At 41.9% G+C, this 11,430-nt stretch overlaps 1 protein-coding gene across 1 annotated transcript; it reads right to left on the bottom strand.

Moving 5' to 3' along the window:
• Positions 1–7,106: 7,106 nt before the first annotated feature.
• LOC143925583 (olfactory receptor 1496-like) lies at positions 7,107–8,063 on the bottom strand. Its single transcript, XM_077450058.1, has one exon. The coding sequence runs from the start codon at positions 8,061–8,063 to the stop codon at positions 7,107–7,109; it is 957 nt and encodes a 318-aa protein (XP_077306184.1).
• Positions 8,064–11,430: the final 3,367 nt, after the last annotated feature.

Raw genomic sequence — 11,430 nt, 5'->3', positions numbered from 1 at the left:
CATGGTTTGCCAATTGTATTTGTAACATATGTATCCACATGAATTTTTACATATGACAATGCTGGAAACCTTCTTCGGTTCTAAAGACGTGCAGCTATGACAATAAATTACATAAACATACATCATGTTAAACATAACATAATTCAAAGGAATATTATTATATTAAATATGTACATATCCAAATGGAATCCATAAGAAACCCATATAGACTCTGTTTTTGAGATTAAATGTATCTGAGATATGCAAAAAATTGCGTTAAGGCATTTTGACATTGAAATGTGATCACACGGCTCCATAGTAACACCCCTAAAATAAAGAACATTGATATAGATGTTGTAACCTAGGACTGAGACTTACAGGAATGCCATGTACACACGACCGGACTTTTTCGACGGACTGAATTCTGTTGGACTTTTCAACAGAGTTTTGACAGACTTCCATCAAATCGGACTTGGCCACACACAATCACACCAAAGTCCGATGGATTTCACGGTGATGAAGTACCACCGGACTAGAATAAGGAAGTTCATAGCCAGTAGCCAATAGCTGCCCTAGCGTCCGTTTTCATCCGTCAGACTAGCATACAGACGAACTGATTTTTCGACCGGACTCAAGTATGTCGGAAAGATTTGAAACATGTTCTAAATCTAAAGACCGTCTGATTTTTGACAAAAAAGGTCAGCTGAAAGTCTGATGAAGCCCACACATGGTCGAATTGTCCGACGGATTCTTCGGTCAAAAAGTCTGGTCATGTGTATGCGGCAAAAGAGTCTAATCCCTTGAATCAGTCTGGGGGAATCTAGTAGCCTGTAATGCTGCATACACACGATCAGATTTTCCAAAAACAAATGTTGAATGTGAGCTTGTTGGCTGAAAATCTGACCATGTGTTTGCTCCATCAAACCTTTTTTTGGCAGACTTTCCACCCACAATTGTTGGCCAGCAGGTTCTCATACTTTCCGCCAACAAAACTTTGTTGTCGGAATTTCCGATCGTGTGTAGACAAGTCCGAAACACAAAAGTTCATTTTGAACTTCCTTTTTCTTGGCTCGTCATACGTTTTGTATGTCACTGCGTTCCTACGTTTATAATTGTTGGCCAACATTTGTGTGACCGTGTGTATGCAAGACAAGTTGGAGCCAACATCCTTCGAACAAAAATCAACAGTTTTATTGTCAGAAAGTACGGTCATGTTTCTTGCCTCATGTGTGGGAATGTGTTCAAGAGCATAAAAGCCAATAGATTTTAAATCAAAGTTTTGGTAAAGGCCTACATGCCTACTGAGGTCTCCATCTTCTTCTTCAAGATCAAAGAGACATGATCTCTTATTCTCTTAGGCTGGGTTCACACTATTGGCAAATTGGATGAGGGTTCCCCGCATCCAATTCACAATAGCAGGAGATTTTGCGGCTACGCTGCAAATTTGCTTAAAGATCCTGTGCGTCTTTTGGTCCATTTCAGGTCTGAATTAAGCCAAAAATTCGGGCTGAAATCGGAACTGAAGTGGTGAACGGGGACGCACTGGACCCTTGCTGTGAGCCGCATGCAAAGATAGTGTGAACCCAGCCTTAAAGAATGGGCACTTGGTCTTCCCAATATAGAAGGCCTTCACTTACACTTCATGATTCAAACTACACCTATTGTTTGGCAGGTGGTTCTGTGTTCGGATGTCCATATGGTATTGTTGGGAAGGATATCTCTACCTTTCAAAATGAAAGAACAAGGGAAATAAACCCACAATGGGCCTATCTGATCATAGATCATCTATATGTGATTTCTCTGTACGGTTTGATATGTTTTTTGATTTTTGATCCGCAGTCAGCAGATACCAGTATTTCTCATATATGGCCCTAACTCTGTGGTGCTGTTTATTGTGTTGGGTAATGATTCTGGTAGAAAGTGGTTTGTGTTCTCTTCTTTGGCTTATTTATTAGGGACAATCTGTCCTAAATCTTAACTCTGGTGTAGGCTTTTCTAAGGCTAGTTTTACTGTATCCTCTCACTAGTAATCCTTTTTGCAGGGCCTTATTCTCATTTTGAAAGTCCGTGTCACCCTATTGGATGCCTGGCGCTTAGAAAAAGGAGGCAGAGAGAAGACACAAGGAGGGACATCCTTGCCATGGCTGCTCTGGTGGACTCAGGACTAACCACTAGCGGTAAGTGCAGGATCACCAGCGGGGGGGCTGTCAGAGCCATGAGCAGGGGGGACCTGTTAGAGTATATAGATACCTTTATATATATATATATATATATATATATATATATATATAATCTGTATACCCTGATCTGTATACCTTTATCTGTACACCATGTCCTGTACACCCTGATCTGTATACCTTTATCTGTACACCCTTATCTGTACACCCTGATCTGTATGCTCTGATCTGTATACCTTTATCTGTATACCCTGATTTGTATACCTTTATCTGTACACCCTGATCTGTATAGCCTGATCTTTATGCTCTGATCTGTATACCGTTATCTGTATACCCTTATCTGTATACCCTGATCTGTATACCTTTATCTGTATAACCTGATCTGTATACCCTGATCTGTATACCTTTATCTGTACACCCTGATCTGTATACATGTATCTGTATACCTTGATCTGTATACCTTGATCTGTATCCCCGGATCTGTATACCCTGATATGTACACCCTGATCTGTGAGGCTGAGTCATATACTCTGTGCTGTGATTCTGGGGCTGTATACTCTGTCCAGGAATGCCGAGCTGTATACTCCTGACACTATGGATGGAAGCAAGTGGAATACAGGGGATGGGGTGAGTTGTAGGGCTTATGATAAGTGGGATGGGTCAAAAAGGAAGGGCGGAGTCTGGCGCCTCCCCATTCTAAAACGTCACCAGCCGCCACTGTGTGAACCTAGTCTAAAATTTAGCTTTCATTGGGGTGTATTCATTTTTACAACATGGTTGTGAATGAATTTGTTAGGAAAAATACTTTTTCGTGTGTGCAATTTAACAAACCTATTCCCCTTTTAGTGAAAGTAGTCTTAAAGCGGAGGTCCACCCTAAAGTGGACCTTCTGCTCATTGGAATCCTCCCCCCCTCCGGCGCCACAATTGGCACCTTTCAGGGGGAGGGGGATGCAGGTACCTGTACAGTACAGGTATCTGCACCCACTTCCGGGATAGCTCTCTGTGGAAAGGGGCTTAGATTACGCCCCTTTCGGAAAGTCCCCCACTGCCTACTGGGAAACACACAGATCCCAGAGGCAGCGGGTCCATCCTTATTGCGCAGTGCGACTCGCGCATGCGCAGTGGGGAACCAAGAAATGAAGCCGAAAGGCTCCACTTCCTGATTCCCATACACAATATGGCGGCGGCAGCACCCGAGAGACGATCGAGAGATCGGCTTCGGGTGTCGAGATCGCGGGTGCGCTGGGCGGGTAAGTGTCCTTATTTTAAAAGTCAGCAGCTGCAGTATTTGTATTTTAAAAAAAAAAAAAAACGGCGGAACTCCCGGCGGACTCCCGCTTTAATTGCTACAACAAAAGGTAAAAAGTACATTTGACACATGATCTTTTACAAACTATTTTCTAAAAAAAAAAAAAAATGTTGGTGCATTTTTTATGAAATGTAAATTTGTATTCATTTTACATTTTATGAATTGGGATTTGTATTATTAATTTATATTAGAGTTTTATACACATTAATAAGATATATTTTCTATCATGTTGTATTAATTTAGCGCCACACTATTTGATTTATTTATAATCAATTTTTATTGGCAATATCAACAAAAAGAAACAAATTACAAAGTACTCTTGGATGGAAATACATGAAAGCACAATAACACAAAGTTGCTAATTTGGATAGAAAACCAAACATTCAATGTAAAATTGTCAATGCATATCTCATGATATTCTAGAGATACAGAGTCAGATGTATAGGAGGTTACTAAGATATGGCCCAGTGTATAATATGTGAGGATTCACTGAAAATGAACGTTGTAAGATTGACATTGTGGGACAAATTGAATATTTAACCACTAAGGCCGCGTACACACGAGAGGATTGTCCGCCCAACTAAGTCCGCTGAAACACAGTTCAGCGGACAATCCGCTCGTGTGTGGGCTTCAGCGGACTTTTTCAGCGGACAGTCTGACGAACCAAGTCTTTCGGAATTTCCGTAATTTTGTCCGTCCAAACTTGGTTTCAGCGGACAGTCCGCTCGTGAGTAGACAAGTTGGACGGACTAAGTATGGCGCATGCTCAGAAAGGATTTCCACGGCCGAAGGTTGCATTGCAGTGTATTGGACGTCGTATTTCTAGGTATTTCCATCGTACGTGCTGTACACGTCATCGCGCAAGCTTTCAGCGGACTGTCTGTTCGTCGTGTGTGGTCAAGTCCGTTCATTCAAAAGTTGGACGGACTGTCCGTCGGATTGTCTGACGAACTTAGTTGGGCGGACAATCCTCTCGTGTGTACGCGGCCTAACTTATCATGAAAGTAAAGCCGGTGTTCTATCGAGAAATGTCCTCCATCGAAAAATTCCTCTGATGGGTATGCGTAGTACGCAACGTCACTGCAGCTGATATGTTAATCAGCTGGCGTGATGTCACCACGGTGCATGGGCAGATCGTCGGAGGCAGTGCATGATGATCTGCCAAGCAGCAAGTGAAAATGTAATTGTCAGATTCTGCCCCATTTATTGCAGGGCGGATTGTGGGTGTGTTGAAGGGGGGGTTTTGTGTGCATTTTTACCCCGCCCTTAGACAAACCTGCCGTTTAACACACCTAAGCTTCCATGCAACAGACAGAAAACATGCTGTTCAACACAGCCAAAACCCACCCTACAACAGTGAGGCAGAATCTGACAATTTCATTCTCTCTCGGCACTTAGCAGATCATCAGATACTGCCTTCCATGGGTCTGCGCATGTGTTGATGTCACACCAGCTGATCAGCATATCAGCTGGAGGGACGTTGCATACTGCTCATGTGCAGACCCTTCGGAGGCATATTTTGATGGAGGGCTTTTCTTGATTAAACACCGGTCCTACATGAATCAAAATTCAGCCAGCTCAGCAGGGACCAGCCAAATTTTGATCTATGTATGGGCAGACTGATGGCATCCAAGTGGATCCACTGATTAACTTGGGTACAATTAGCCTGTTGGATTTTTCGCATGCAATTACCGCCAGCGGCTATAGACTCTAGCAGTAATCATTGTGTTCCACTGGCTGGGAATCCAGAAGAACACAATAGCGCTGCAGGAGGGAATTGCTCCATCAACACTGACTTGTTCATGGGGGAATCAAGCGATTTTCTTTCCTTCCACCCAAGGTGGAAGATAGGAAGATGGAATCATCTACGGGCTGCCTTAGTAATACACATATAAGGACAAAGTAGCAGAGGCAAGATAATAAATTCCAAATGATGGGAAATATTCATAAACTCTGGTATATCTTTGTTCCAATTTTAGTTTTGATGCCGATACACATATGCCCTGTACACACCGTCAGACATTCCGACCACAAAATCCGTCAGATTTTTTCCGACGGATTTTGGCCGGAACTTGTGTTGCATACACACAGTCGGACAAAGTTGTCAGAAAATCCTATTGTTCTGAACGAGGTGACGTTCGCTGCATATGACGAGACTACGTAGAGGCTAGTAGCCAATAGCTCTGGTCTCATAATTTAATCTGAGCATGCGTGGCATTTAGTCCGTCGGAATTCTCTACAAACGATTGGAAAACGTCTGATTGGATTTTTTCGTTGGAAAATTTTCGATCCAGCTTTCAAATTTTTTCCATCAGAATTTCCGACTGAAAAAGTCCGATGGATCGGATTTACCGCCAACATAATCCGATCGGACCTTTTCCGTTGGAATTTCCGACCGTGTGTACAGGGTATAATTCCTGATGACACATTTGGATCCTTTTGAGTAGGATTTGAAATAGTGAATCTGGCAGGTAAAGTTTAGCAATGCAGGACACAGCACTCTACAAAGCCAGACGCGTTGGATTCTAGAGGCAACCATAGCTATGCAACTGAGGAAAGAGCAGAGTCACAGCTTATTTGCCACGTATTAGTCATCTTCTTTAAAGCGGAGCTCCACCCGAATTTCAACCGCTATGCCCTTAAGATTGTAATAGGGTGTAATTTCAATATATCCCCATTACCTTGCTGCTACCATCTTCTGTGTTTGTTTATTTTTCTATTTCCTGGTCCTGGAGTCTGCAGATATAGGCAGTGCGGCTGCAGCTAGGGGCGGGGTTTTAGCGGCAGGTCTGCACATCCTTTTGGCCGCACTGTCTCCTGGGATCCTTTTTTCAAGTTCCCAGGAGTCTGTGAGGCACCCAGTTATTGTCAGCGCTCGGATTTGTTTGATCTGCGCATGCGTGATATCGGCGCTTGAACGGGCGGTGCATGCTGGGACATCAGCAGCACAGTGTCCCGGAAGAGAATGCCTGTGGGCTTCACATGCCCACAGGCAAAATGGAAACCGTCAGGAGACGATTTTTATAAAGTCTGAACATGTTGGAAAAACGGCAGCATGAGAGTTTTATAATGGAACAAGTAAGTGGAACAATTGAAAATCGCACTCCTTGTCATTTCCCCACAGAAAAAAAAAAAACGGCGGTAGAACCCCGCTTTAACAGAGTGTTTGGACTTGTCTGTTTCCTAGTGGTGGAGTCACTTTAAGATTAAAAGAGACATGTGGGATTATAAAATAATAAACATGTGCACTCATCTAGGTGGATGCTGCATCTCTCCCCCCACCAGCTCTAAAACTAGGGTCAAAGACCATTGATCAGTTCTGGATCTTCAGTGAGCAGAGAATCACTGGCTCTCTGCTCTGCCCCTCCAGCACTCACCGATGCACTTGGCTGTGGAGGGGGTGGGAGCAACTGGCTCAGGTCTTTTAGCTGCGAGCTGAAGGGGCGAGTAAGCTGCTGGTCATGAATCTGGGCGGATCCCAACATTAAAGTCAGGACCCTGCCAGAGTCGGGAGCGGCTGAGTGATAGACTTTGCCCTTCTGTCAGCTGAATCTGGGTTATGAGGGGAGCAGAACCAAGTGCACTCCCATCGCAACACAGGAGAGTTCAGGCCAAAAGAGCTGATATTAATAGAATTCTTTAGAGTCGTTTTATGGATGACAAGGTTTGTCTTATAGCTGCATTGATCTCTTGGTTTCTCAGGGTATAAATAAAGGGGTTTACTAGTGGGGTGATCACTGTGTAGAGCAGTGAAACAATTTTGTTCGCCGTCAAAAAATGTCCAGGTGGAACCACATAGACCACAATCATGGTGGTGTAATATGTGAAAACGACTCCCAGGTGGGAACTACAGGTGGAGAAAGCTTTCTCCTTGCCTGTGGATGATGAAATTCTAGCAATGGCCCTGATAATAAATCCATAAGTAACAATGATTACCAGGAATGGTAACATTGTAGCTGAGGATGAAAGGAAACATGCAACTATTTCAACGATGGAAGTGTCTGAACAAGCCAGCTTCAGTATCGGAATAACATCACAGTAGAAATGGTCAATGTTTTCTCTACAGAAATACAAAGTGTTAACAACACATAAAGCAACGGCCATGATGAGGAATCCCAACGCCCAGCAGACAAGGATCAGACAAGTACACAACCTGGGGTCCATAATCAGTGTGTAATGAAGAGGTTTGCAGATGGCTAAAAATCTGTCATAGGACATTGCCGAGAGGAGGAAGCTCTCTGTCACCACAAACACACCAAATAAGAAAAACTGTATGAGACATCCAACGAGAGAAAAAATAGCCCCATTTCTAAGTAAAATATGGAGCACGGGGGGGACAACGTTGGTGGTGAGCAAAACCTCGGACAGTGAGAGATTGGAGAGGAACACGTACATGGGAGAATGCGAGAGTCTAGAGAAGAACACCAACAAGATGATTAGGAGATTGCAAGTCAAAGTCACAGCATAGGTGACCAGAAAGAAGTAGAAGAGGACTAGTCTGTAGCCTCGGTGACTCCTCAACCCAACAAGAAAGACATTATTTACTGATGAGTCATTTTGAAGGTCTGGCAAATGCTGGAGACTAAAATCTTCCATGCCTTCAATAAAAAAAAAAAGAAACACATTTTAAAGAAACATTTTTGATGTTTTGTGAAAAGTTTATTCTTTTACCACTCATGGTCTGATCATCGGTAAGAACATTGAAGTTTTGCCTATTCCCAAAAATGTAATAGTTTTCCAGATAACCAGACAAATATATTCTAGGTTAATCAGTAAATGAGCCACATTTACTGAAGCGGTGAGATAAAGAGAACCTGGGCATATTTTTTTCTTTTATCAAAATATTTTTACAAAACATACAGTACAAATCCCAGGTGAATCATATTACATTAGATGAGGACGCATGTAGACAGCTAAAGATCATATCAACACTCCTCTTGTCATGTTCCATGTCATTGTTTATACGGGAGTTTCTAGAATTATGTAGAAATGTGTCAAGTTTGTGAATGGCCTGCTAATGTCAAGCCACTGTCTCCAGTATGGTGTAAAGGGGTCCAGAAGTCTGTTATAAATGGAAAAAAAATAAAATTGGGCACTGAATTTTTTGCTTTACTCTCACCCAAAACAGTACGGACCCAGCTATAGGAGTAAATGGGGTGAGTGGGCCACGTGGCAAGTAGGCTCAGGACGAAACCTTTTTTTGTGCAAAGGCATTTTTGTTTTTGGTGTTGGCCAAGACCACACCATGCGGATCTTTTTTTTTTTTTTTTATTCCCACATCAGAAATCCTATGCACGAGACTCAATCACCTTACAGCTCATTTATATCTCGGCATGGTTCCTCATCATCGCGGCTTATAAATTATTATTTTCACTATTCTTTATTAAATTTTCCATCAAAAATTGCAAATCTTCCTAAAATACAGCTACGCAACAACAGCCTAATTTTATTACTTATCCTTTTCCCATCTCTCCCCTACCCTCCCTTCCCCCTCCCCCTCGCCCCCCACCTCCCACCACCTCCTTCCCCCTTCACGCGCAAAGGCACAGGAACAACAATGCACCGCCACCCTAACACCTATATCTCCCACTGCACCTTTCCTTCTAATCTATAGGGAATCCCAACTCATTTATCCATGGCCTCCAGATTTCTTTCCACTCTCTGAAATTCCCTCTCTTTACATATAGTGTCTTCTCTTTCCATATTAATTCATTGATGCTTTGAGTCCACTCTCCCACCAAAGGGGCTCTCTCAGCTTGCCATCTTTGCGCAATCAGTCTACGCGCTTGATATAAACAGCGTACCACTGCCACCGTAGTATTTTTTCGTTCTCCCTGCTCTTGCCTACAGCCCAGCACACATAGGATCGGGTCCATTACCAGTTCTAACTTAAAGATCTTATTAATACTCTCCACCACTTCTCTCCAATACCGATACAACTTCGGACAGCGTCACACCATGTGCAGAAGGTCTCCCTGTCCCCGGCATCTAGGGTAACTGTCGTCTATTCTCCTACCGAACAAACATAATCTCTTCTGCGTATAATAAGCCCTGTGTACCAGCATCAACTGTGAGATCTTTTGTGAGGGGGAGACTGACGTCACCGGCCCCAACTCCATTATTCTCCTCCACTGCGTATCTGATATTTCCCCTATATCCTCTTCCCACTTCCTCTTCAAATTCGGGTGATCAATTTCCTGGTTGGGATTCATACCTAGCTGCTTATATATTCCTGAGATACACCCACTTGCCCTGTCTGTTATAAATAGCTTCGAAAGTAATGTTGTTTTATCCCACTGTGGTGTATTTACCCCAAACTGTGCTGCTAAAGTGTGTCTCACCTGTAGGTAGCTAAAGAATGATTGTTGTGGTATATGGTAGATCTGTTTTAAATCCAAAAATGTCCTTAAGACCCCACCGTCATAAAGTTGGATCAATTTAGTTATACCATTCCTTTCCCACGTTTTAACCTTACCTATTATAAATAATTCCGGTAAATTTTTATTATCCCAGAGGGGTGTAAATTCTGGAAGTCCTGTATAACCCATTTTTAATTTCACCGCTTTCCATATCTTACCTAACATTTTAGTTACCGAGTTATTATACTGAAAGGAGTCTGCCTCCAGAGCCTCTGTAATAAATTCGTGTGGGGCTCCTATCATTCTAATCCCTCCTTTTAAGTTTCTTCCCTGCTCCGAGTCGCAACCCACCAAACCCGCGGATCTTTAAAGGGCTGCTAATGGTAAACATTTAGGTTTGTGAGATAAACATGAAAAAAAAAAAAATAGGTGGGATATTGCAATTGTGATGTAAAACAGAAAACATTAAAAATGTCAAAATAAAGAACATTCTTGTTCAAATATTTTATTGAAATGTAATGTTGGGTACATGGCAAGGTACATTAAAAGTGGTGAAGTATTTTAGAGTACAAAGCAGTAGGTAACTAACAAATATGAGTAACAAATAAGAATAAAAAATAAGACTGTTTGTCGGATGTATAATAAAGAACATTAACACATAAACATAACTACAGGTAATCTAAATTTGAAACATAAAACCAAACAAAAAACAAAACCTAAAATAAAATAAAATGAAACATAAACCTAAAATATAAACATAATTACATAATTACACATGTGTATCTCTCCAGTCACACATTCTTGGGCGTCTCACACACCAAACTCCTGCTTGAGTACTCAATAGATAGTCCTGTTAAAGGTTTTCTATAAAATTAACCCCTTCAAGCCTAACCCTTTTTTGATACTTGTTGTCCACAAATAAAAATCAGTATTTTTTGCTAGAAAACTACTTTGAACCCCCACATATTTATATATATATATATATATATATATATATATATATATATATATATATATATATATATATATATATATATAGTGGGGATGGAAAGTATTCAGACCCCCTTACATTTTTCACTCTTTGTTATATTGCAGCCATTTGATGAAATAATTTAAGTTCATTTTTTTCCCATCATTAATGTACACACAGCACCCCATATTGATAGAAAAACACAGAATTGTTAAAATTTTTGCAGATTTATTAAAAAAGAAAACCTGAAATATCACATGGTCCTCGGTATTTAGACCCTTTGCTCAGTATTTTTAGTAGAAGCCCCTTTTGATCTAATACAGCCATGATGAGTCTTTTTCGGGAAAGATGCAAAATGTTTTTCACACCTGGATTTGGGGATCCTCGGCCATTCCTCCTCCTTGTAGATCCTCTCCAGTTCTGTCAGGTTGGATGGTAAACGTTGGTGGACGGCCATTTTTAGGTCTCTCCAGAGATGCTCAATTGGGTTTAAGTCCGGGCTCTGGCTGGGGCCATTCAAGAACAGTCACAGAGTTGTTGTGAAGCCGCTCCTTCGTTATTTTAGCTGTGTGCTTAGGGTCATTGTCTTGTTGGAAGGTAAACCTTCGGCCCAGTCTGAGGTCCTGAGTGCTCT

The sequence above is a fragment of the Lithobates pipiens genome, unplaced genomic scaffold (assembly GCF_037356315.1).
Source record: "Lithobates pipiens isolate NorthernLeopardFrog02 unplaced genomic scaffold, aLitPip1_a1.2 Scaffold_22, whole genome shotgun sequence".
In the NCBI taxonomy this organism is placed as follows: Eukaryota; Metazoa; Chordata; class Amphibia; order Anura; family Ranidae; genus Lithobates; species Lithobates pipiens.
This window is presented reverse-complemented; position numbering and strand designations above follow the sequence as displayed.